Raw genomic sequence first — 27,608 nt, 5'->3', positions numbered from 1 at the left:
GAAACAAAGAATAAGCTCTGAGGCATCCTGAAGTCCTAGAGTCACACACAAACCACGTAAACTATGAAGTGCATTATAACTGCTTCTTTTAAGACCTATGCAAAATAGATTACCTACATGTTTGGTTTCTAATCTTAACAGATACCTTTTTAAAAGAAAGAAATGACTTTGCAAAATCAAGTTTCCATTAGCTAAAAACAAGCACAGAGCAGACTTCCCCCAGGACAAAAGTACGTTTTTCAAACCCATCACTCACTGAGGCGGTAAGACAAGAGTCGTGGGTTGAGCCTTTGGTCTACGTTTAGCAGATACTCCCATCTGGTTAGCAGAACGTTTCAACGACTGTTGATTCAAAAGGCCAGATGCCAGACCTGCATGGTACTGCAACTGCAGAGAAAAACCAAACAAAAGGGGAAGAAAAATAACATTTGGTAAAAGCTAGACAAGGGGTATTACACTATCAAGACCTGATACATCTTACCGGCTCAGAACATTTTTAATAACTTCAAATATAGCTGCTAACATTTTGCTTCAAGGAATGTATTTATAAGGAGATAATCAGACAAATAGGAAAAGAAACATGAATAAGGTGTTCATCGTGGCATTACAAAACGATAAAGAACTGGAAACAATCTAAATGCCCAACAGTAACTGGGAAATTGGGTAAAATACGTAGAGAACTTTAAAACACCATTTTGTTGAATTAAAAAAAAACCAAACAGGTTACACTGTAAACAGAGAGACGCTTAGAAACATGTTCTCTAAAATGTTAACAGCGTATTTCTAAATAGTAGAATTGGGATAATTTTTTACTTTATTTTTCACCGCTATTCATATATGCGTTATGTAAACGGTTTTAAAGCTTATGTCATTTTTTTACAAGAGGAGCCAGTGGGCTTCCTTAAAGACAGATTAGTTCTGGGAACTCCTGCTGCCGTCATGTCTTGCTTATAATAAAAAGCATATAACTCATGGTCCACTGCAGTAAACCAGGCGCACAACAGGCTTATCATAAACAGATTCAAACATACCGCTGGGCTGCTGTTTCCCGGGGTTAAGATACAAGTATCAATCACAAGAATAAACACGTGAATATATCTTACGATAACGTATACAAATGGATATAGGTTCACTGAACAGAAATGGCTGGAGAAGTTAATCCCACTCCATGGGCACGCAACTGGAACAACACAACTGGGGTAAGGAGGCAGGAGGCTTTAAATGGGCTGACAGCCAGCATCCTTTGCTTTGTTCACGACAAACTGCTGAGCTTCGAGGTTACTTAGGACAGATCATCTTACTTTTCTAGACTTTGATTTCTCTATTGGAAAAGAGAAATAACACTGCCTGATTCTAAAACAAACAAGGACTTTTCAAAAAATCTGCTTTATTGAGTTATAATTTACATAAAATAAAATGCACACATTTTAGGCGTACAGTGTGATGTTCTGACAACGTATACCTGGGACACTGCCACCCCAATCAAGATACAGAAAATCTCCATCACTGCAGAAAGTTCCCTTGCGCCCCAATGCAGTCAATCTCCCTCGCCCCCAACTCCGATCATAAGGATCTTTCCATTTAAAATACAACTCATCACTCTCACTCATTGCCAAATGAAGCTTATATCCAATTTGACATGTGACCGTGACTCCCATCTTCCTTCTTTAAATCCCATACTTTGTATTTTAGATCTTAAGAGCTGTCATTCATCTCCATAATAAAATTATCCTTGAAAGGTATCCCAATTTTCAACAGATGTAAATAAAGCATTCAGATGTGAAAATGCCAAGCTAAGAATTCGGACCGAGACCATTTATAACATCAGTATGTTTCTTCCTCCCCTTCTCACATTAAGCAAGGTCTTTCAAACATTTATTTAGAATCAACTAATATACAAATAGTAATTCATTCTGAAGCTCTGAATCAATTTCTTTTCAAAATGCTCTTCCAAGGCATAGATTTCCTTTGCAGAGTCAGCTACATTACAGCTCATGGTAATGAAACTGGTGACCACCATACAAAAGGGGCCGGGCCCTGGATGCAAAGGGTAATAACCTTCTGAAAAATAAATGGCCTCACCTAAAGCCACTGGGCTGCACACAAATACAGAGTGGAAGAAAACAAAACCAATTGAAATGATCTGCTTCTTGAAAGTGGCTATAAAAATGAAGCTATCCAGTGACCCAGTAACACTGAAGTGTCTGTGTTTGGAGCACCCATATTGCTTTTTAACAGGTTCTTGATTTCCTTGGTCGATTTGCTGTGGGAGCCCTATGGCTGCACAATACAAGACAAAGATACATCACACTGATAATAAGAACGGAGCTCTTCTCGGGGCGGAAAGGGGGGGCATAATTTGGCTCTAACAACTCATCGCAGACCAATGAATTTTGCTCAAATTTGTTTTTCTGCGACAGATTTCTTAAATGGGAAATCGATGGAAGCAAGGGACAGTACGAGTTTGAAAGACGATGTTTCAAAATGTCAGCTACTTGGGTTTCGATCTTGCCCACCAGCATCTGCAATGAGTGCAATACGCATGGAGCTTTACGGAATTAAAGGGAAAGACAGCTTGGCAGGGGTCCCCTCCTGGCTCAAGGAATCGTCTCTCCTTTTGGCTCTCCTTCTTCTGTGTATCTTACTGGGGTCCACGCAAGCTCAGCCACTCCAGCCCTGCTGACTCTTTTGAGTGGGCGAGTCCTGCCAACCACGCAGAGCAGCACGGTGATTCTGCCCACCTGGCGTCATCTGCCCAAACAAACCAACCCAAAACAGCAGAAACGCATGCTAGCTGCTGTCTTTCAAAGGGTTCCTTTGAAACTTCTACCATCTTGGATGCTCTTAATGTACACCACACCCCTAAGAGCACAGGAAGATGGAAGGACTTTTCTTCCCCCAAAACGAAACCTGCCTTTGAAAGCTGACTCACAGTGATTAAGCAACATTTGTTCACCATATATACGCTTCTCGGTTTCCAGGATCACAGCTCCGACTGTCAAGATCTATAAGGAGCCCATTAAATATTTACCGAACCATCTTTATAATGGGAGAAAAGGTCAAAGTTAATAAAACTGACAGGCAGCTCCTGTCCAACTGGATTTATACATTATTTAAGCACTAAATACTCCATTCCATGAAACACAGTTTAGATTTGAAAAGACTCTTGGAAAATGTTCACTCAGACAATGGTTCTAGAACAGGAGAAGGGAGTTCAGAGCTAATCTACAAATTAACATTAAGAACATATCACTCCCCAAAATACTGCCATAAGTTTTCAGTTACAGGCTCTGTAATATTTTCTATAAAATATATATTTCAATAAACATATGTGGCTTGGGAGCAACTCTATTTCAAAAGGCAACTAACTTATCAAAGTTATAATGTGATTTTTCTATCCAAGATCATTTCTCCATTAATCAGCAAGAATAAAATGAAAGGGGGAGAGAAATAAAGCCGTCCATTCTTTTAACTTCCACATCTCACAGCTGTGGGGAATGGGAGTGTTCGTGTGGTCAGCTGCGGTGAGGGGGCTCTTCATTTACTGGTAAGTGGCTACTCCGCAGTAGCAGCTATTTCCATGTTCTCTGGATTTTGAGAACATTTCTCTCAGTTCCTATTTTGCTATCTATTAATGTCAAACTTCTATTTTCTATGACTAACCTCGGATTCTTCTGTCAGTTCTCAACCTAAAGCCCTTTCTAATCAATTATGTCTACTAATTAGCTCTAGGCCTGAGATATTTTCAGCAACTCATAATGATCTGAGGGAAACACCATTTTGAATTAGGAAAACCTTGATTTACTGCATATTTCTTAAAGTAATGCTGTTTTAGTAATATTAAACATGCACAAGTGTTGAATGTTACCAGGTAGGGTCCTGGTAAACTCTAGTGTACAGACTAAGAGCCTCTGTAACAAGCATTCTCTTTGAAAATGTGCTGCTGAGCTCTGCTACTAACAAGAGCTGTGCGGTCTTACACATCTCACTCTCCTCTCTGCAAAACATGCGTTATGTTTTCTCCAAGGATCCACCTAGCTCTAAGGTTTGATTCCTCTAGGTTTCTAAAGAAGTTACATGGGTATTTGACTTCACCACAAAGTGTTGAAGTAATGTCCCTACAATTTCATACAACAGCAAACCCTTTTCCTCTGGATAGCCTAAGTCTTTACTGCTTTTCAGAAAGTCCAAATCCAATTAGCTTTAATATGCTTCAAATCACAAGTAACAAAATGTACTGGAAGGAGATGACATGAAAGGAAATTATTTTTAAAAATAGGACTCAAATGCAAAGTTTCTGACTTAAATCTCGGGTTCAGAAAAGCAGATGAGCAATGATCCCCCTGCTTAGTTCTCCAACTTGTTTCACGTCCTCCATGTTGTTCTGAATGCTCTACCTGCTCCAGATAGATAAAGGACGTGTTCTGCAATGGACAGAAGTTTGAGAAGAAAATAGAAGGAAGTTCATCATACTGATTACATTCAATATACTAATTAAGCCAGTGGTGTTCAATTAGGCCTAGTACTTAAAAGCTGTAGTGGTTCCTAGAACCTCCCAGGGGACCACGGTACAGCATCTATTCATAAGCAACACTATCCTACCCATGCCATATGGCCTGAATCCCACTTTAAGAAAACTGACATTCAAAAATCTCAAAATTTATAAGCCAGATCAATGAAGGTTCGATTCTTCCTACTCTGAAAACCATTGTTTTGTTTTCAAAGACTCATCAAAGGCTTCTTTAAGGGTGGGGGCAAGTTCAACAACAACGACAGCAAGACTCCTCCAAACCTTAAGGCATTTCACTTTATTTCTAAAAATCACTTTACACAGAATTACACATATGTTTCTAAGAACACTAGGAAGACACATCGGTACTTCCAGTAACTAAACCCTTTGGATGAAGAATGAGCTAGAAGTCAGTCATAATAAATTCTGGCTGGCTTAGAGCAGGGCCACAGGAGGGGAAGAAGAGATGAAGGCTGGGGAGCCCCTGGGCCTCCTCCAGTCCCCCTCGGGCAGCTCCCTTCTCCCAGCAGAGCTCCTCTCTGTCACCGGGATTTGGCAGCAGGTAAAGTAGCCTGGTGTTCTTTCTTGGTCCAGGAGTGAAGCTGGCCGCGAGGGAGACACATCTGGAGGACACAGCCTTGTTATTGATTAGCCTGCATTCTCTGCAACCTGCAGGGTAGCGCATGACGTACAGGTGATGCTAATGAATTTGTCAGCTCCTAAGTGGACTGGCAGATTGGTGAAACTGCCCTGGCCTGGCCTGTCACTGGAGCCAATCTGGAGAACAGAATGACTCCATCAGACAGTCCTCTTAAGGCTGGTCTCTTACAAAAGCAAACACACAGCTTTGCAGGTGCTCACTGTTGTGACAGAGCCCTGAAGGAATCCTTTCTCCCTCTTACTCTAATTGCTAAAAAAGCGGGCATGTCTGAACCTCTCCGCAGGCTTGAGTTCAGGAAAAGGCATCCATGGGGACTGCACTCGGATTACTTCAAATCATAGAATTCTCATGTCAGAGAGGAGTCTTAGTGAAGCCTCCCCTCCCCCCACCCCACCCCCACTTTACGGGAGAGGAGACTCTGACCTTAAAGAGGTCACACATATCACAAGAGGGAAAAAGGCCATTCAAGGTCCACCTTCCGTATCTTCTTCCTGTGGTTTTAAGTGTGCTGCATCTTTCTAACCGGAGGACCTGGCGTGTGTCACCTCCGCTTCGGCAATGACACACAGGTCTTCTTCTCGGGCAGGCGGAAACTAGCGCTAAGGGAGCGGGCGCAGAGCGTCACTGGCGTTCGCTGGCTCTTGTCTGCTCTGTTCGCTCTGACCTCTTGCAGGCGCTGAGACGTCACATGTTTTTCCCTCCTACTGACTCCAGTCATGTCTAAGGTGGGGAGTTTGGGGAAGTTCTAAATGCTACCATTTTAAGTTTTTAGTATCATCCGGCATCAAAAACTTTGGTGAAAAGAAACCAAGAAACCATAGAAACCTCAATATTGTCAGAAAACGTGAATTCTAGACTCAGCAGTAACACATCTGACCTTCCTAGCAGCCTTGATATCGTTTGATGGGGCAACCGTGCTGGTGCTTCATGGGTTTTCATAAATTACCTTATTGTCCAGGAGAATCCACATGTCTATTATCTGTTTTTACTGAGGGATCATCTTTGAGAATTTGTGTCATACATCATGGTAGTAAGAGGCAAGGGCACTATCCACGTGGGACCACTTCCCCTGCACATCACTGACCATAACAACCAGAGCTGGTTGGCATAAGTGTGCTGACAATCTTCCCAAGACGCAAGAGTGCACGCCAAGCTCACGGCCCCAGTCTAGGGACATCTGACACCGGGATCAGTTCATGCCACAAACACCTGGATCAAGCCACACGCCATGAAGCTGCCGTGTGTGTATGTGGCGCTGGGAGGGTGGGGGAGGCTAAGGTGAGATTTTCATACAGTCATATTTCTCCTAAACCATTAAGCTTTCAACTAAAACCATTATTTGTACAAAACTAGGAACACTTCGTCACCACCTCGAGTTGCAAAAACCTTTGCCCCTCATTATTAAAATGTGTTTTGTTTCCAGCTAATGAGAAAGAACCATGTATTACAATAAAGCTCTGCTTCTTCTTTGGAACATAATTCTAAGGAAAGAAAGAAGCAAGGTTGCCTGGTATTATCTGGGCCAAGGAAAACAACTACAGAAAAATACCATAAATCTAATTGTTTTGCTCAGGTTTTTATCTAAGTATCGGATAATGATATTAGGTTCTTTTCTCATTTTATCTCCTACTGCTTCTTTCATATAGCCAATATGAAAAAGAAAGAAAGAAAAAACAACCTCAGATTTGAGCTTTTATGGGTATATTGTTTTTTTTTTACTTGGGCAAAACAGCATCAATAAACCATAAGGAAGCGTCCAATTTATTTGCCTATTTGTTCTCTACTGGGAAGCTGGATTTCAGGCCTTTCAATTACCATGAAAGCAGGACACCAAGTCAGGGCTGTGCTTCTGCTCAACTGTGGCATCATTTCCATGCTAAACGCCATTTGGGTTTCTTTTTTCCTACATATGAGTCCTCAAATGTCCAAACTTCAAAACTGTCAAAGAAGTAAATAGAGAGCATGGATAGCAGTCTTCTTCTTTCTTAAATATCTGCAATGTTTAGAGTTGTTTAGAATTGTTCCTCTGGAGAGTTCCAAAACTCACACCTTTATTAACAGGCCTTTCTCCACAACTGCCCCTGTTTACACCACAGCTGCATGCATGTTGTCATACTTCAAGGATGTCAATCAGCTGGAACAGTTATATCACTCATATATCTAAACAGATCCAACAAAAAGCAAACTGTGAATGTGGCTAAAAACGGAGGAAACAGCCATCGTAGGGACTATTTGTAGAGGCAGAGAGAAAGCAGACAAAAGAAAGCGAAAAAGAGACCCTAACAGACAGACAAGGGTACACAAAAACTGGTGTTGCCCCATCTCCTGTTAACCACCCTGCCTTTCATACCAGGCTTTCAACCTGTTTGCCCTGCGTGGTCCTGGAGAGCAATGCACAGGGTCATAAAAAACATGTTGGGGGGCCACCGGGCCACTGAAGAAGGTGAAGGCAGGATATGCAAACAGGATCAAGGCAGAACCTGACGATTCACTAATGAGAGCGTTCTAACAGGCTAGTAAACGATGGCGACAATGAGCGCACGTCCTCTGAAGAGGGACAACACGGGGGCAATCCTGCTCACCTGCATTCGTATTAGAGGAAGCAGTCCATGCCAGATGGGCCACCATGCCCTTGTCTCCAACTAAGCCTGAACCACCCCAGAATCATTACCCATTTACACACTATACTATATCCAACAAAAACAAAATGTGTCCTTGACCTTTCTCTATCACTGACCAAAGACAGAAGTAGCAGGGAAGAATGACACGCCCCAGAATTAGCTTTATATTTCCACCAGAAATGCCAAATACTAGTTTTCTATTGCATACCTAGGGCCTGGATCCAAAGTCTAAAATGGAAGGCTAGAATGATGTCTAGGGTGCCTTCTAACACTGAAATTCTATGATGTTGTATTTCTCTATGAAAATGCAGTCTAAACTTGCATTGGTGAAATTTAAATATATTTTTGAAACGCAAACATTTTATCAGTCACCAGAAGTCTCTACTTAAGGCAGTTAAAGAAGGGAAAGGGCTCTTTGTGATGTCTGATGCTCGGCTGTTGGCTGGCATCTAGTGCAGTGCTAGAGGTCTAGCGAGTAACAAATGTCTGCTGACACACACTACTTTGTTATCCCCCCAAACATTCACAGGGGAGGCCTGGAGGAAGAACTGAATACTCCCATATAATAGGTGTGTCCCTGGATATTTCTTTCTTTCTCTTCCTCCCAAAGAAAACAGAGGTTTCTCAACTGAGAAATGAGTAAAATGACAACCACCGGACACTTCCATACCTGAATTCTAGACACTGAATTCTAAGCATTAGTCGTTTGCTGACTTATCACTGAAAAGATTTCAGTCGAGAAACCAGTAAACATGATTTTTAAAAATTACCAATCTGACCAATTTAAAATTATGATTAGATTATTACAAACTTCTTTTATGGGTAGTAAAAATGATTCCTATGTGCTCATCGTCAGTCAGTTTAGATTCAGTTGGACAGTTTAACTCTCCCTTCTTCTAATGTCATGAAATGCGGAGCTCTGCTTCAAGCATCATCTTCATCACCATCAAAAGCAGCCCCCATCGGCTGCTGCTTCTTCCTTCCGTAAACATCATAAACATCGTCAGCTGGGAGCCAACTGGCTCCAAAGCAGGGATCTGACCAGCCTCAGCCCCAGCCCTTGCTTACTCAGGAAATGAAGCAAGGAGGCGGGGAAGAGGGAAAGGCAGCACAGAGAAAACTCAGAAGGAAGAAGGATGGGAAACAGCCATACGATCACTGACTTTTCTGACTTTAAAAGATACGCAACTATGATGTCAGTCAGACAAGCTGAAAATAACAGGAGTGGAAGCAAAAGGCCAGCAGCTCAGGTCAGAGGCCTGTGAGAGCAGGAATCAGGAAATAGAAGAAAACGTTCAGGAAGACACTCTTCTTATTGATCATTTTTAACAACTGCCTTTTCCCTTCGGGAATAGGAGGAATAAAGCCTGGTGGCTTGGGGGCAGTAAGTCCAAGGAGGCAAGTGCTTTCCTTTGTGCTTTGGCAGCAAAGGCTGCAACTCCAGAGGCAGTGTGGTCCCCTGGGTACCAGGAGGACGAGCTTTGTAGTCAGACAGCCCCGAGTTCAAACCTCAGCTCAAGTACGAGTTATTCTGGGCATTTCTGGGTGTTTCCTCTTCCCTCTGAGCCTGTTTCTCCACCAGCCCAATATGGGAAAAAAAAACAACCAGATTTCTCTCGCAAGGACAAAGCTGTTCTCCTGTTGACGGAGCACAGGCCCTAAGGCAGACTTCAAAAGTGCCTTTTCCTTATCTCACAACAACCCCAGGGAGAAAGGTACGCAGCCTCCTTTTACAGATGAAGAAACGGAAGGGCAGTCATAGAAATTAAGTGATACGGTACGTGCAGAAGATGTAAGCACAGGGCCCAGCGCCCGGGGAACAGACAGAGCTGGTCTTGTGATTATCAGAAGTGACTATGCCCCAAAATTCGCCTCTTCCAACAATGCCCAGAATGACCGAATTTTCACAAAACTGATTAAGAGTATATCACCTTTTAATCAAATACTGTCATCCTAAACATGTCAGATAATAAACTGGTAAGTGTAATGGGAAAAAGGAAAAAGTACGCCCCCATCCCCGCTGTTCTGAATGAGTTCGGTGTGCGGAGAAGGAGCCCCGACTTGGTTCCTCTTGTACAAATGAGGAAAAGGATCCATCACGCTGGTGATGCCTCACCCAGGACAACTGTACGGGGCCTAGGGAGACGCTGCAAGCGCTCACCACTACAGGCGGCCCAGAGGACCAGCTGGGAAGCCCCTTCTAGTACACCGTGGAGAGCGGTTCTTAAAGCTACGAACCACCTAAATGCCCAGAAACCTGGCTCAACCCTGATGCATTAAACAAGCAAGTTACAGAGTATTTCTTAGGCAGCTAACAAAGTATTCAGCACTGGAAGATCAAAGTCTCTCTCCAGACTCCCAGAGTACAGTCTTCCCTAGGTATCCACGGGGGACTGGCTCCAGAACCTGCCGTGGATACCAAACTCCGCAGATGCTCAAGTCCCTTATATAAATGGTGCAGTATTTGCATATAACCTACACACATCCTCCCGTATACTTTAAGCCATCTCTAGATTACTTATAATACCTAATACAATGTAAATGCCATGTAAATAAAAACAATGTAGATGCTATGTGCATAGCTGCCAGTGAGTGGCAAATTCAACTCTTGCTTTTTGGAGCTTTCTGGAATTCTCTTCCCAAATATTTTCGCTCTGCAGTTGGTTGAACCCGAGGATGCGGAACCCACGGATACAAAGAGCCGACTGTACTTGTTTCCTTCCTTATCGGACTGTTGAAGGTTTTTTTGTTGGTTTAAGTTCTGACTGTGAATGTCTGCACAGGATAAAACGGGTATGTTTTCGGTTTAAAATGAACAACAGGTCAGTGTGAAATTTCTACTGATCAACAGGACTGAGGTACGACTTCTACTGATCTTAATCTAATTAAGAGTGTAGGTATGTAGTCAACTATGTGGATATAAACCATGAGCCCTCTACTTAACCACCCGTGAGCTTGGGGGAGTTGTTCAACTTTCCAGAGCCTCAGTTCTCTTCTATTACTGGAGATAATACTGCTACTCGATACCACTTGATGACCCTAGAAACGATCTGGGGTTTCACGGAGCAAAACCACAGTCAGCTTCTTGGAGTTAGTGAGAATTAAGTACATGAAGGCACTGAGCAAAGTGGCTGGCACAAAATACACACTCGAGAAATGTTAACTATGATTATTATTACTCAGCTGAGGCTGCTGAGCCATTAACAATTAGACTGAGTGTGAGAGGTGACTAAGCCAATAACTGGAAGGCCTTGCCTCTGATGAAAAAACCTTAGAGGAGATGGACCAGTGAAGAAAAACAGGCCTGTTTCTGGGTGGATCTGGGTGAGGGGAGTGCACAGAGTTTGGCAGGACCATAAGAGAGCTGAGCCCCTGACACAAAAAGGGCTGCTCTGATGTGCAAGTTACTTACTTCTATGATGCTTGGCAGCCCTACGCAAACCCCAAATTGTGCTGTAAAGAACAAGTCACGCGTACAAAATGGGGACAGCGGGAGGCAGCTGGGAATGTCCAGGAAGGAACAGTGACAACACGTCTATCACCAGCCACATCCATCCAGAGGTGAGAAGCAGCCTCCTTTTGGACCAGAGAAGGGAAGATAGTAGGCAACTGGTGCCACAGCCCATGCTTCCTTTTGTTACACAAATCAATACACCACCTTTCCCCTTAAGCACCTGGCAGGTAGCAGCTGAGAAGAGCTGAAGCTAGCTCAAGCCAGTCCAGAAGTCTTTCCGAAGCCCCTTTTACAGGGCTGGCCACTAGAGAATGGTTTTGTGTGTATCTGTCTTTGCCAGACGGTCTCGTACCATTTGACAAGCCCCACAGGCCTAGCAGAGGGCTCTACAGGATGTTCCATAATGTTTGCTGGGAATGGGATGGCCTGACAGATGCAGAGCACAGTGCTAGACACGGATGGATGTAAAAAGAAATGTTCTCTGCTTTTAGAGGGTCAAGATCTGCCTAGAACGCACGCTCCGTAAGAGCAGCTAAGAGCACCACAGAGCTCCTCAGTCTTCATTGCTAGGTCCCCTTGTCTAGAACAACGCTCCGCATAACAGTAATAACGACACGAGCCAATGTGTATATAGGACTCATTGTGAACTGACTAGGTGTTATTCTAATTCATTTAATTCAATCAAACTATACAACCATCCTATGAGGTAGGTACTATTATCTGTATTTTACAGATGAGGAAATTGAGCCACAGGTGGTAAGTGGCCTGCCCAAGGTCATGGAGCCCAGTAAGTGGCAGGGTCAGGCTTGGAATCTGGACAGCCTGGCCCCAAAGTCCCTGTTCTGTAACCACTACACTCCATGGCTTCTCCAGAACTTGGCATGTTCTCAGTAAGGATTTTTAATTTTATTTCCTTTTTGCTTTTTTTTTTTAACAAACCCTTGTATCGAAGTATTTTTTAGAATAAATGAATACATGAATACAGAACTAGCAGGGGACGGCTAGGGGAGATTTGAACTAAATGACAGAGTACAGTGGGAATCTGGACTCTGAATCACCTTCTCGCATAAGGTCCCTACAAAGTGGGAGGATGATGGGGCTCTACTGCTTCCCCTTCCTCCCCTTTCCTCATCTGTAAAATAGAGATAATAGTACCTACCGCATAGGGTGGTTGCATAGTTTGAATTAAATGAATTAGAATAACACCTAGTTCACAATGAGTCCTATATACACATTGGCCCGTGTTACTATTATTGTTACGTGGAGCATTGCTCTAGACAAGGGGAAAAGGCCCAGCTCAGCCTTTTCAGGGTGCAACGAGCAGTCACACCCAGTTAATAAGGGTTTGCTGTGAGGCTCCCTGGGAAGTAGAGAGAGCAGATGTGTCCCCAAGCAGTCCCCTTAGAAAACAGGAGCAAGCTCGTGCCATTCGGCCAACTGCTGCCCAGCTCACGGCCGCTCTGGCTGCTGGCACTCGCCGCCTCTCCCAACTCCCTGCAACCAGCTGCTCCTGACTTGCCCTTGTTCTCTTCCAGGCCTCCGCCTGCTGCTATGTGAGTGGGCAAATTCGCACACACCACCTTTTCACCCAGTTAGTGCCTTCTCACACCTGAGAAGCAAAGGATGGACAAGAAGCTGGCATTACAGAGCCACAATTTTTTTTTTTTTTTGCAATATAAAAACGTGTAAAAAGTTTTGAAAGTCAAAAGCTTTCTCATCAATACAGGCGCCAAAACTCCTGTGGCAGCAAAAACGGACATGAACTGATGTGAGTCTATTTAAATCCTAATTTATCTCACGTAGTGTGAACAGTCGAACGTTTTGCTACACAATGTTTGATTACAGGGTACTGCCCCAGGCCCCGCTGGAGACATTCGTAGCATATGAACCACGCTACCTTTCAATAATCCAAAATACTCAAAATCCAAAACACAGTCGGACCCGAAAGCTCTGGACACGGAGCTGTGAAGCCGGGCCAGGCAGTGGCGAGCGGGCCGGCCAGCACGCGCGACTTCTTGTCACGCGGGTCTCAACCTGAACTTCACCTTCGCAGAGAGCCTCCTCTGGCCACGGGCTCCAAAGGCGCCTCTGGGTACTCTCCGTCCCACCACAGTGCTTTACCTTAATCACCGCAGTAAACCCGAACAGGTATTTTATACGTATTGTTTGTTTCTTTGTTTAGTGTTTACATCCCCCGCTCTACCCCACCCCCAACACATACACTAGAATAAAAGCTCCACTGAAACCCAGACGCTGGCTCTCTTCATCACCACTGCAGCTCCGACACTCAGAACAGTGACTGCCACACAGCTGTAGCTCAATAAGTGCCTGATGAACGAATAAATAAGAAGACACTCAGTAAAGGCACGGAGGCATGGCAGGAATGGTGCACAGCCAGACCCACACACCCTGCCTACACAAATTAAAAATCCATATACTCCCAAGCAGGATGGATTTTTTCACACCCTCTGCGGACTTTACTCGGTAGACAGTCGGGGGGAGGGGTGCCACTGAGGATATTAGGCAGGGGAGTGGTACAATCAAAGGGTACTATAGCCTCATTCTTCAAAACAGCCCGAGATCCTCTGCCATCAGAATCACCTATAGAGTGCCCACCAAAAATGCAGATTCCAGGGCCCCACCTTAAATCTGCTGGATCAGAATTTCTACCAGGGAGCCCAGGAATGAACACTGTAAGAAGCAACCCAGGCAGCTCTGAGACACACTAAAGTCTGAATCCATTCATAGTATAATCTCAAAAACATCTGTTGACTCCCTGATTGAAGAAGTCAGTCTCTAGCTGGAACCCACCAAGAATACGCTACACAGGGAAACCTCAGACTAGTCACAATTAGCTAATCTAAGGACACAACACTAGTTGGCCCCCCACGTGGACTCAGGGTTTTAAACATAGATGCAATATGCTTCCAGCGTTGAGAAGCTTCCATCTTTCCAACTCCTATAAAAAAAAAATCTGACTGTTTCATGCATATATTGTTGAAGACTGGTGGAGACAGCAGGATAGAGTCGCACAGTAGAGACTGAAAGAGCTTTTAGAATTCTGAGACCCTACTCCAGCTCTAACCTACACTTGATTAAGCAAATACAAAACCTGCATTGCAAGAGTCTTCAAATAGTTAAATTTTCAATCTTTATAAAAAAGAAAACCCATCAGATTTGATTGATAAGTGTACTTTTTAAAACTAAGAGTAAAAAAGTGAAGATTGGCAACATTTTTTGCCACGTAATTTGCTTTCTTTGCCTTTTTCCACAGCACTGCACATAAATCAAAGAGATGCTGAAGAGGTCCATACATCACCAGCTGGCGTTCCAACACTATTTACCAAGTCTTTAACAGACGCAGGTCAGAGTATGGAAAACCGTGACCAAGGAGGCTGCAATTAAAGGGAGAAAATTAACTCAAGAGAGTTAATTAAGTTTACAAGTAACTTTCCAATGAGCAAGTTATGATATTTAATAAGAACAGCCTCCGTGAAGCAGGGTTACAAACTGTGCGGGGGGCGGGAGGGGGTTGAGGAAGACAAGCCAACAGAATTTTCCAAACAAGAACGCACATTTGAACAAGCTGCCTCTCTGTGATTAAGCACACAGATCTGGGAGCGAGGCAGGGGAGGCGATGCTTTAATAGGGCACGAGGCAGCCTTGTGAGCTGCATTTTGCATTACCCTCGCAAAAGGGGGGAGGGGAGCCCAAAAGTTGCAGATCAAAGTGTACAGGCTACTGTGTGTGCGTGAGCTGCCGCTAAAGGTGGCGCAGAGGTCAAGCAAGGCGGATTTAAATGGGCTCGACTCCCCATACAGAAAGTGCAAAGATCCCTCAAAGGCAGCATGCTGAAATGGGTGGCTTATGTCCTCATTTCCAAGGACAGGAAGAGATGTACAAGGCTTTACTTGTCTGCCTCCATCAGCTCAGCTCTACCGTAACAAAATACCGGGAGACTCAGTCACAGACACTTATTTCTCATACTTCTGGAGGCTGGGAAGTCCAAGATCCAGGTGCCAGCAGACGTGGTTCTCAGTGAGGGCCTTCTTTCTAGCCTGCACAAGGCCACCATCTCACCATGTGCTCACACGACCTGTTCTTTGTGTGCTCACAGAGAGAAAGCGCTCTGGTCCCTCTGCCTCTTCTAGTAAGGCTATCTAATCCCATTATGGGGGCCCTACTCTCATGACCTCATCTAATTTAATCACCTTAAAGGCCCCACCCCCAATACAATCACAATGAGGTAACATTTGGGCTTCAACATATGACATTTGCGGGGGGGGGGATATAAACATTCAGTGCATAAGATGGTCCATCTGTTCAAGATGGCACAGGCCTGGTGAGTGCCTGGCCAGGTGCTCCACCATTATTCCAAGAAGCAGGGCTGTGTGCACTGGCAGCAGAGCCATGCTTAGTCCTGGGGACAGCATCCCTCCTCCCCCTCACTAGAGCACTGCTGGCCTTCCCCTGTCCCTGCACAAGGGCAGCGGCTCTAATTTTAATGGAGTCACTGCTTCTTTGAAAAGTTCAGCCTTTAACACTGCAATCACCCCCCACGTACTCTTGCCCTCAACTATCACTCCGGAAAAGCTAACTGCTGATGGCCAACGTAAGATGAAAGCTCCACTGAGAAAGAGGCTTTAAAACGGCCTGTAGGTAAAAGAGGGGGAAAAGGTCAGTCTTTCCTTCTCAAGAATTCAGTGTTTTATCATCTCGCTTTGCTGCTACACAATGAAATATTAGCATCAGACAGATCCTCTTAGAAGGCATACTAGGGAACGAGAGACATAATACCCTATTGCAAATCAGCCAGGTGCAAGTGTCTGCACAAATTTCTTAGAGTCATGCAATGAAAAAGAGACCTTTCATGGAAAATATGAGCCCATTACATCAAAATGTGCTTTTTAAAATACTCAGATGTTGGAAACCTATGTGTAATAGAAGGCAAAATGTATCCAAAACTGGAGCCAGAGGTCTTCTTGTTGCACATGGTAGAATGAACAGTCATGTTCACTACACTCCCTCCCCAAACCACAAAAACTACAGCAAACACATACACAGGGGGTGTTAATTCCCAAGGATAAAGAGAATAGGAGAGGAGACGACAACAGAAAAGAGGTCAACTAAACCATAGAATACAGAAAGCACATGGGCCAGCACTACCTCAGCAGAGCGCAGTACTTGAAACCTACCCTGGCTGGCGGGAGGTGGGAGGGAGAGGGGAACAGGGTTAGGGAGGCTGGGAGGGTAGAATGAGTCAATAAAGAGCGAAGTGAACTAGACTGTAGAATTTCCAAAGACTAAGGAAGTGGAGGCGCCCAGTATGGTGGAAGGCCAGTGGGGTGGGAATAAAAACAAGGAGTATCGGTTAAGTCTTTTGTAAACATAGATCCCTACTCCCATCAGAAGCCAGGAGAGGCTGACCTAGAGGGTCTCAGAGACAACTGAAAACAGGGGGACAAGTCTGCACTCTGAATGGCGAGACAGCCTCCCACCCCCAACCTTCACAACAATCGTGGTTCACTATATGGCTTGGCTGTGAACAACACCTCATACTCATGATAGTATAAAAACTGAGTATCGGGGCTTCCCCGGTGGCGCAGTGGTTGAGAGTCCGCCTGCCGATGCAGGGGACACGGGTTCACGCCCTGGTCCGGGAAGATGCCACATGCCACAGAGCGGCTGGGCCCGTGAGCCATGGCCGCTGAGCCTGCGCGTCTGGAGCCTGCGCTCCGCAACGGGAGAGGCCACAACAGTGAGAGGCCCACATACCGCAAAAAAAAAAAAAACCCAACTGAGTATCAATTAAAGCAAATTGATGGGGAAAAGGTGGGATATGAGAGTTAAATCTGTCTTCCATCGTGGAGTCAAAAGATGACATCTAAAATAGCAGTCCAAGCAAGCTGTTAAGAAAGACTGTAGGCAAGTATCCAAAGAAACAACTAAAGGAGTTCAAAGGAGTTCCCTCCAGGGAGTGGCACGCGGTACAGTCAAAGGACGAATGCCTTTGTTATAAACCTTGTAGGATTACTTATTCACCTTTCTGTATGCCTTTGATGAAAATAAAAACTGTAACAGAAAACAGAAAGTAGAGCTTCAAAGTTAAGCAGGTCCTGAAAATGTGAGCCCCTGCATACTACAAAATGTGCGTCATCACCTGGGGACTATTAGTTTACTACAGTAACACTTAATTTTATTTCAAGTTTTACTGCAGCAGTTAAAGGTTTTTATAACAGCAGATGCCTTCCCTCCCACACATCAATTAATTTGCAAATTATCTCAGGTTGCAGATATAATGAGGTGCAGAAAGCTTCTTTCCACTGGTGAGCACTGCCATCAGAAGGTAGATGTGGTGGGCGAGGTGATAACTGTGATGTTAGCTGCAAGCCAGAGCAGCCTGGGCTCTGGAGGATGCTCCGCCATTAGCCCGCTAGCCCCGAGGACCCGTCCCTGGCCTCAAATCAAGAGAAAGACCATAACGGCAACCACCATGAAAGACGGAAAAACAGTGGAAAAATTCTAGAGACGCGCAAGGGAGTGAGAGACTGTCTCTGCCTCATGAAATAAAATCATGGTTTTTATGCTCCTTTTTATAGCTTCTCATTCGGTGTTTACCAAGAAAGTAAACTTTTTGAAAAGAAAGGATGAGGCGCTCTCAGTTCAACTTTGGACTGTGGTTTGGCAAAACCACCTATCAAGCCCACACATTTGATTTCTTTTCTTTTCTTCTTTCTGAAAGAGCTGAACCGAAGTAACCAAAGTTGTTTCAAAACACAAGGTTGAAAATAGTTACACCGCTTCTGGCTCTGCCAAAGAACCGTTTCTTTTCTCACTTTCACTTAAATCTCTCTTTTTTTAATGAACCAAATGATAAGATGAACAAGAAGACACTTTATCGTTTTCACGTATGCAAATAACATTTTGTACGGAACAAGGCAGCAATCGTAGATCTTAACACCTTGAGGGGCTGAGAGGGCTCATGAGGCAGAGCCCATCGGTAGGAATGGCAAACACCTCCATCACCAGGGTCCCTTTCCCTGGTTCCACGTGCTCTAGGAAAGCCCTCTTTTCCACCCAGCCTCCCTCTTGGCATCTTCCCCCCCCCCCCCGAAGCCTTGAGTCAAGCCCCTTTCCTCATGGGCAGCGCCTGACACTGCAGCCCACGCTGAGCCGTCTTTCTGGTCTGTGATAAATTGTCTGAGTGTGAATAAGCATTTCAGGAGGCTTCCTGCTTTGAGAATTCACCTTTCCAACGAATTAAATAGGTGTCTACAGCAGCCTGACAGATAGCAGACACACATTCTCTCCTTCACAACTGGTCCTGTGCAGAAGTAAACTATCACACAAATATTGTTCATTCCCCGCCAGCCGAAAGCAGTCTCAGGCACGGCGTTTGTTCCTCTAAACACGCCACTCTATTAAGAATGCCCGTCAGAGCCTCTGGAGTTTGAGGACGATAATTTTCTTTACACGCTTGTGAAAGCAATCCCAAGTTCCCCTGACATTTTCTGACCTGGCACTGTCTGTAAAGGGCACAGGTTAACAACGTTTAAGAAAAGATCACATACAATAATATATACATCATGGAGATTCCTGGGACATTGTGTGGTCCAGGACTTCGGATTCAATACCATTATCACCAAGAAAAGAAACAGCTCTTCCTTCCACTCGCACACCATGCTGCGCTCCAAAAGCACCATTAAAATGCCAACAAAGGCATTTTCGGATCTACAATCATCTGACATTTTTGCTAAGGAAATTCAAATTTGAAAAACTTTGGTAAATTTAGAGTCTTGTGAAGTACCACCCGCCTCCCCTTCCACTCCCCTAAAAAGGGCAAGAAGATTCATCATCAAAGGTTACCCCTCCCTCGAATGTCATCAGAGTGTGGCATTTCAGCACATACATTTGTGTACATGAATCTCCAACTGTTCTGAGATCTCCACCGTCGCTGGCATAACCGGATGAGTTAATAATGGAACGGCTGCCTTCCTCAACTCCTTTTCATTTGCTCTTCATTTCTGTTGGTGTAACTTAGACCCTCGGTGTTCTGTGCAAGTCTCTGGATTCTATTTGGCCTAAATGTAAGAGGAAGACACCTTCCTTCCTTCCCCTACCAGCCCCCCTCTCCCCACTCAAGAATCCAAGGACATTCATAACTTGGTGATTAAAAATACACCATTTTTATTTCAAAAATTCAATCATAACACATTCCCTTCTTTAAAAATTTTATAGCATCTACACTTTCAATTTGGGATTTCTCATTCATGCTAGGTGAGCCTCTCATGTTCTATATTAAATGCAAGGCATGTGTGATCGGTGCTATTAATAATATAACAGTGCCAATCTCAGAAGCAGCAACACAGCACTGACACAGAGCCCCTCTGAAGAGGTGTGGAATCGTGAGTACCACGGCAATATTATTAAACACACGGGAATAAAGAATGCGCCTTACTGCCCCTCCCAGCTAAAGAATCAGGAGGAATTTTTCCTCTTTCCCAAAGGCATAACGTATCATTAGCTCTCATAAATATAAACAGACCTGAAACAAAAACAAGGGATTACCTTTATTAGATTCAAGGAAGGAAGAAAGAGAAGGTGAGTTTTAAAGTATTCATGGACAAATCAAGATTATAAATTCATCAAAGTGTATCAGACTCAAGGATTTAAGGTCACTAAAAGTCACCTTTTATGATTATGACAATAAAATAAACCCCAGTTCTCACTTCTTCAAGAACCAGTTTCCTAACAAAGCTTGCCCTTCACTTTGATATCATCACAGTGCTCTGTCCAAGGATGCAACTTGGGGAATGCTCTCTAGAGACGTCTGCAGAAGAATCCAAGGTATACCTCACTCCCAGGTCCGAAAGAAGGCTAAAAATGAACAAGTGGTGGAGAACAGCATCTCAAAGTGATAGCTTGGGTTTCTGACACGTTATCATGAAGACATTTAACAGCACCCTCCTTGTTTCCTCAGCAATCCCACGTACTGTTTAACTTAGGGATGGTTCCTCCCTTTGCATGCAGTGGATTCAGGCAGAGTTCCTAACTGGGCACTGTCTGTGGCCATCACCCTTCTCCTGTCTGGCTGTGAGCACAGGTCAACGAGAAAGAGACTCAAGGTAGGAGGACATTACATACGGGGTTTTGTTTTGTTTTTCATTTCATTCTTTTTTTTTTAATTCTTTACTGAAATATAGTTGACTTACAATGTCTTTATTATAAAACATCCGATTGTTGAGAGTAAAAAATGGGGACTGTCTGTGCTGAGACTTCAGCTCACAGGTATGTGAAGGTGGCCTAGTTCGTTCACAGCACGATAAATTCGCCAGAGCACGCGCACGTGTGCGCGCACACACACGTGTACACACGTGCACACTTACCTCAAATGAGCAGCACAGAAACAGAACAGACAAATCAAGACTCCTAGTCTACACACCTTCTGAAACAATAACTATCGCCTCTGCGCGTCTAGTGAGTGCCAGGAATTTCGTATTTGCGACCCAACAAAGGAGGAGGTGTTCTCACGGGCCGCACTCCACCTTTAAGGGAAGAAGCTTAGGGAAGTTAAGTTACTTGACCAAAGTCACACAGCTGATCTCAGGTCCAAAGGAGCCCAACCCTGCAAGTTTAATGACTAAGCTATACTGCCTTGTCAAATAGAGTTTCACTCATTCAATAATGAATGATTAAAAAAAATAATAGTGAATGATAGTTATAGATATGTATTGCAAATCTAGTACGCCTGGCACAGCTCTAAGTACAATACTGGGAAGAAAGCAACGAACAAAGCAGACTCCCATCCTCACGGACAGTACGTTCCAGAGGGGCACGGGAAAGACAACGAACAAAAGGAATAAGGAAAACACGCAGGATGAGCAACGTCAGGAGCGGGGGAGCAGGTGGGGGCAGCGGGGGGGGGGGGGGTACAGTACTCAATAGGGTGGTCAAGGAAGGCCTCTCTGAGAAGGTGCCATTTGAGCCAAGACCTGAAGGTGCAAAGGCATCTTGAGGAACCCAAGGAAACTTGGGACAGAGGAGGAGACGCAAGCACGGTCTGTCTGGCACGCCCTGACGCTAAGAACCCCAGAGGGGAGCCTTTTTCGGGACAGCTGCAGGCTATACCTGCGCTGCTTCTCTCCCTCGGGCGCCCGTGGGTGGGTGAGCAGGTCTCTGGCCTCCCCGCCACCACACGTGATGGCTGACCGGGCTGGTGCTAAGCCCGGCCCTCCTCTCTCTCCAGCTCCATTCGCCAAAGTTCACTCCACACGAGGAGCGCTCGTCCTGACACTGCTCATTCCACATGCCCTCCCACGCCTGGCTACACACACGTAAGAGTGTGGTAACGTACTTTTGTTTGCCCATTGCATTAACAAAGATCTAAAGACTGGATGAAATCGAGTGCGAGGCAGAAAACACGCACTTGGTCTCTGTTGGTGGAGAGTGTAAACCGGTACAACTACCCTGAACGGCAAGTGGACAGTATCTACCAAAAGGGTGAACGCAGTTCCCCTTACGCCAGAGACTCCTCTAGAAACATACTGGACATCTGGGCAAACACTAACACGCCAGGATATCTGCTGTGGCATGGACTAGAATAACCTCAATTATTATCATTAATAACCTAAATCCCCTCTATGGAGAGCTGGGCATGGCACCCCCACAGAGTAGGCTCGGAGCAGCTGTTTAAAAAAGAATGAGGTAAGAGTGGTGAGGATGAAATACTGGTCTTTCAAAAGAATACGTCTGTCAGGAATTGCAGCTGTAAATGAAGATCCCTTCGTTCTTAGGAGTAGAGGGTCAGGATACAGGATATCTACTCTCCAATGCTTTAGCAAAAAATATAATAATGACAGTATGCATAATAACAAAGATAAAGTAAATGTGGTTGAATCCAGTTAAAGAGTATACAGAGTTTAAGGCACTATTCTTCCTTATGACTTTTCTGAAAGCTGGAAATATTTTCAAAATAAAAAGTTTAAGAAAAGTGTCGAGACCATGGCCCATCATCGCTAGGGGAAAGCTCTACGACACGCAGATGACCGGGAGCCCCTTCAAGGAGCAGGCATCCAGGCCGGTACCCGAAGCAGGCTGAGAAGGGGCAGGGGCGGAAGATCCCTCTGTGGCAATAACTAGCCCAAAGCTTCAGTCAGTCAGTTAACACACAATCCCCTGACCCAGCCGGAGAGGCAATAACGCAAGTTCCGACACAGATGCTGGGTCAGGGGCCGTGCAGCCCACGCTCCCACCCACACATCTTCCCAGTCCAGCCCAGCGGGAGCTGACATTCTGACTGATGGCTATGAAGGACCTGCAAACTCCTCAAAAGAAAAATGAAAGAATAAACAGGATGAAAATACATTTGTGTGCTGGGTTACTTAAAGTAGAAAAAGAGATGTTTTGGAAACACCTGAAAAAGCCAGAGAACAAAAATAATATCTGGCTAGTTTTTTTTTTTTTTTTTTTTTGGGTGCACCGGGTCTTAGCTGCAGCAGACGGGCTCCTTAGTTGTGGCACGCGAACTCTTAGTTGCGGCATGCACATGGGATCTAGTTCCCTGACCAGGGATCGAACCCAGGCCCCCTGCATTGGGAGCACAGAGTCTTATCCACTGTGCCACCAGGGAAGTCCCCTGGATAGCATTTGATAAATAAGAGCACCTCATTTTCCTAAGCGTCCGGATGCACTCGGAATACAGGTCATTTGGTTTATCTGTTATTGTGTTTTAACTGTATTAGTAATTCATATATCGGGAATGCCAACATCCCCTGCTTATTAAGAATGAACATGTTGCAATAGTTTGGGTTTGAATCTTGGCTCTGCCCTTTAGGACCTGAATGATCTTAGGCAAGTGACTTAACCTCTTTTTACCCCAATTTCAAAAACATATAATACACATAATTTCATAGGGTTGTCTGTGAAAACTAAAACACACCATTCACCGCAGAAATATTACTGATTCTATTTCCAGGTACAGTGCTAGGTGCTAGGGATACAGCTTTGAGCCTCATGGAGCTTACAGCCTGTTAAGTATAGCTAGACATTAAATAGATAACCCCCGAAACTAAAAATTCACAAACCTTTGTGACAAATGACTCAACGAAAAGGCCCAGTGCTGAAAGCCTAGGCCAGGACATTCCCAGCAGAAGGAACAGCATGTGAAAAAGCAGAGGGAAGGGGGAGCTTGTGAAAGTGAAAGGCGAAAGTGCGTGTGAATGTTGAATCGCAGTGCTGGGAGCAGGGGAAGCCCTCCACAAAGGGCGCGGTACTAACGGAAGCCACCAGACAAGAAGCACACCCTGACCATCGTATGCACGTAGTACTCCATTTATCGTGGAGAATGGGAAGCTTGAGTCACAAAGTAAATAATCAGAGTTGCAATGAGTGTAATCTTAATTTACGGGCTCACTATATATGGGGTTGCTATATTCTGATCACTTTCTGAAATGACTTTCTGACTGAGTGTTGCCTATGGAATGAAAGCATGAACAGTAACAGCTGTGTGAGGTTTTCAAGCCCACGGTTCAGTTCTGTACCTGGGCACCAGCTTGTTCAGCCACAAATCGCCCCAGGCATCTACACAAAATAAGAGTAAGGTAGGCTCTTAGAACAGTGGTTCTAGCAGTTGAAAGACTAGTTACTGGCATACAAAACAAACAGCGAGCCATCGAAATCCACGGAGCGGATGGGAATTCATATTTCAGAATCTGAAGCTTGGATGGTAGAGAGAGCAGATGGCTGTGCAATATGCAAACACATCCACAGCAACAATGGGCTCGAGCTGCCTTCGGTGGCCGAGAGCGAACTGGAGCTGCCGGGCGGTGAGGGGAAAGGACGACGGGCTGGCCAAGAGGCTCCTGGGGACATCACAAAATGCCAACAGGCAAAACAGGCAGGGCTCTCCCCGAGCAGCTGGGCCCAGGCAGAAGAGGCATGTTTCTTGCACACAAGCTTCGGCCAAAACAGAGAGCGTTCCCGCGCCAGAAGTAAGAGCAGCGTGCAGATCTCTGGATCCAGCAGGGATGTGTCACCTGTCTCCCCAATACCAGCTAAATCCTGCCTGGCCCACGGATGCCACTGGGTAGCTGGGTAGTGGGAGGACAGATGAGTGACGCAACAACTAAGGTGCAAAGAATCCGCAGAAGTTATAGTCGGGAGGATGCAGCCTTTCGTCTAGTGCGCGCTGCTACGTATTTAAGAAAAAACAAAAAAAGGCCCCAAGAGAAAGTGGCTTCACCAAGACGACACTTTCATCCATTTCTTTCACTCATTCATTCGTTCGTTCAACAAATATTTATGCGTTGCTTCCTAAAATGTGCCAAGCATCTTCTAAGCCCTTGGCAAACATCAATGAAATAAACAAAGAATATGTCCTAGTAGAGAAAGACAGACAATAAGCCCTTTTCCTTTTTAAAGTAAAATATACGGTATGTTAGAAGATGAAACGCATTATGGTTTTAACACGTGCAGGCTAGGGAGGCTGGAAGCGAGGGTGCTGCAACGTTAAATGCGGTGCTTACTGAGAAGATGAATCTCGAGTAAAGATTTGAAGATGAGGATACAGACATGTGGCTATTCAGAGGAAGAACGGTCAGCCCAGAGGCCCTGAGGTGGAGATGGGAGCGCACCTCGGATGTCTCGGAATCAGGAAGGAGGCTACTGGCTGGAGCAGAGACAGCAAAGGAGAGAGGAGAAGCGCAGGGCTGGGAAGGGTGGTGGGCAGACCTCACGGGGTGTGGAAGGCCACCGAAAGCACGGTGGCCTTTACTCTGGGACAGATGGGAGCCACTGCAGGGCTTGAAGCAGAGGAGTGACATGCCTGGACTTTCCTCACTAAAGGACACCCTGACTGCTGGTCAAGACTAGGCTACAGAAGCAGGGAGAGTCACCAAGTCCAGGGCAGGCCCAGAACAAGAACATGAATGTCAACCCGGTTTAACAAAGGCTTCAGATTTAAGTGGTAATATTTTGGTCCTTTTACTTTCAACTTGGACTTCTAAATTGCAAAGAATGTCACAGACCAAAATAACTCCCCACAGGATAAAGAGTTAACGATTTTCAGATGGGAGAAGAACGTCTCAGGCTTCAAAAAAAAGTAAGAACACAAACAGAACTATTAGTAGATTTGATGTTCAAATGCTTTATCATCAAACCTGTCATTTACTGTATGAGTGCAATGTGTCAGGCGCTTTGCTGAGAGGCAGGAGGGCTCAGGGGCCCGCGGAGGGCACGGCTCTGGGGCCAGACTTCACCACCACCCCGCTGTGGATAGTAACTGTACACATGCCTTAGGGCTGCTGTGGGGATTAAACGTGTTAATTCAAGACAAAACCTCGCCCACTGCCTGGCACGTGCCAGCGCTCAATAAACATCAGCCACTGTCATTACTAGCTGCCACAGTGCAGTCAGGTATGGGCCCCAGGCTGCCACACTGAGGGAGGAGAAGGAGGTGGGGCCTCACGGTTGCGGTCGCTGAGCTGAACCGCCCCCTCCAGGCTGTCTGATGTCAGAGGCCACGCCCGCCCGTGTCAGCTTGGGAGGGACTCCTTCAAGCGAGTCCACCTGGAGAGTGAATGAGGACACCACTGCCCAAGGATGAGGAAAAGAAGTCAGGGGGCGGGTGTCCACCGGAGCAGAATCACGCCCCGTGTGGGCCAGGGGACACTGACACACAACACTGGGTCCCACCTCGAGGCGGTTTCACAAGGGACACCCTTCACCTCTGTGACCACAGGTCCAACCCTTATAAAAGATATTACCTCTGGCCTCTCTTCTGGCTCTGAAATGTCATGGTTCTGTGTTTTGGATTTTTTTGTTTGCCTGTTTCCTAAGACCATAGAAGGGGGAGAAGTATCAATAAAAAAGCAGGACAATTTGATAAAGAGGAAACAGACAACACGTACGCCCCCCTCACAAACATCTTCTGATACGATGCATCTCACTCACAGTACCACACCGTTATCAACCACCCCACGTCACTTTTCAAGATGTTGTCAGATAGAAATTGATTACTTGTGAGGTTTCAGCTCGCCGTGCTCAGCATCCGTCCTGACACACGGGTCAATCGACACGAAACAGGCCGCCGGAGCCTCACTCTCTGCCCTGAGGCGGGGAACTGAATTATTAAACGATGAATGGCAAGCATCGCCACCTTCTCGCTTTACTTCCCTGTGAGAGAATACGTGAAACTACACGAGGTAAGAGGCTGCATGGCAGGTGACTTAAGAACAGTCATTTATAAAACACATACATATAACACGGGGGATGGAGTGGCGGGGCAATGAGGAAAGGGGCTGAGCGGGCCGAGGTGACTCCACACACAGAGAAGGTGTCACCTGACGGGAGCCTGCCCATGCGAATGTCACGAGAAAGCTATAAATAAGGCTGCAAATCTATACGCTGGGCAAAAGTGTGACGCGGCAAACAAATACTAAGGCAGCACGTTTACTTTTAGCCGTGTCCTGATGGGGACAATCGGCGGGCTTAACTACACCCAGACCTTTTAGCCCATTGAGATAAATCTGGATCAAGGACACGAAGGCCCCAATAAGAAGTATGAGAGGCGACAAAGTATTACACTTACTCAGCAGGTTTTCACTTCTTCCCGCCGGCAGGTCCCAGGCACGTGCACTCCACTCCACACTCACACACCAGCACACACTTCAGGATGTGCTAGGGAGGCTCCAGCAACATTTTAATTTTCCCCCTTCTTTTGCTAATTTCAGAGATAACGGATGCTTACCTTAGTCATTTCGCCTCGTGCTGAGACTGGCTGAGGGAAGGGATCTGCAGCCGTGCTCCAACGAGCCAGGCTGCACCCACGGCCAGGATCCAGGGCCACGGAAGTTCCAGCATGACTCCGGGGGGCGCCGCTCACGATTCATCAGTGGAGCAGTGCAAGGCAGGGACCGCATTACGCATGTGACCAAACCATGGGCAGCAAAGAAGGATAAAAAGGAGGAAAGGGAAAGAACAAAATCGAGCTGAAGAAGAGGGGCAGAGAGGGGAAACACAAAAAGAACAAAAGGCAGGTCAAGAGAGGGCCGCCAATGTCAGCATCCCTTAGTGCCTGACCTGGGTGAGGACGCAGAGGAGGAGACGCACTGACAGAGGGGAGAGGAGCGTGGTGCGGTGACGCGGAGGGCGCAGCACAGACACAGTCGTGGGGGAGCCAGGCTCGAGTGGGTCGGACTGAGCACATAGACGTGTGTGCGTATTCTCCCTGTTCTCACATCCTCTGTCTTTCACCGTCAGCCTGGTGATTCAGAGGCGAGGAGCAACTGCATGGACACTAAGTTTTGGAAAGGACAAGGTACGGAAAGCGCAAGGGAGCGGCACTGAGTGGACATGTAACTTCTG

The 27,608-nt window shown here is 45.6% G+C and overlaps 1 protein-coding gene across 4 annotated transcripts in view; it reads right to left on the bottom strand.

Annotated features, from left to right (window-relative positions):
- The window catches only part of MED27 (mediator complex subunit 27), a 195,694-nt gene that overhangs the window by 131,739 nt on the left and 36,347 nt on the right, over positions 1-27,608 (bottom strand). For all 4 annotated transcript variants that reach the window (XM_067742885.1, XM_067742886.1, XM_067742888.1 and 1 more), the window contains exon 3: positions 257-387. In XM_067742885.1, the coding sequence (XP_067598986.1) occupies positions 257-387 (131 nt within the window). The remainder of the gene's footprint in view (positions 1-256; positions 388-27,608) is intronic.

Source organism: Pseudorca crassidens, chromosome 7 (assembly GCF_039906515.1).
Source record: "Pseudorca crassidens isolate mPseCra1 chromosome 7, mPseCra1.hap1, whole genome shotgun sequence".
Classification (NCBI taxonomy): Eukaryota; Metazoa; Chordata; class Mammalia; order Artiodactyla; family Delphinidae; genus Pseudorca; species Pseudorca crassidens.
Note: the sequence above shows the minus strand (reverse complement) of the source record. Positions and strands in the feature narration are given on the sequence as shown.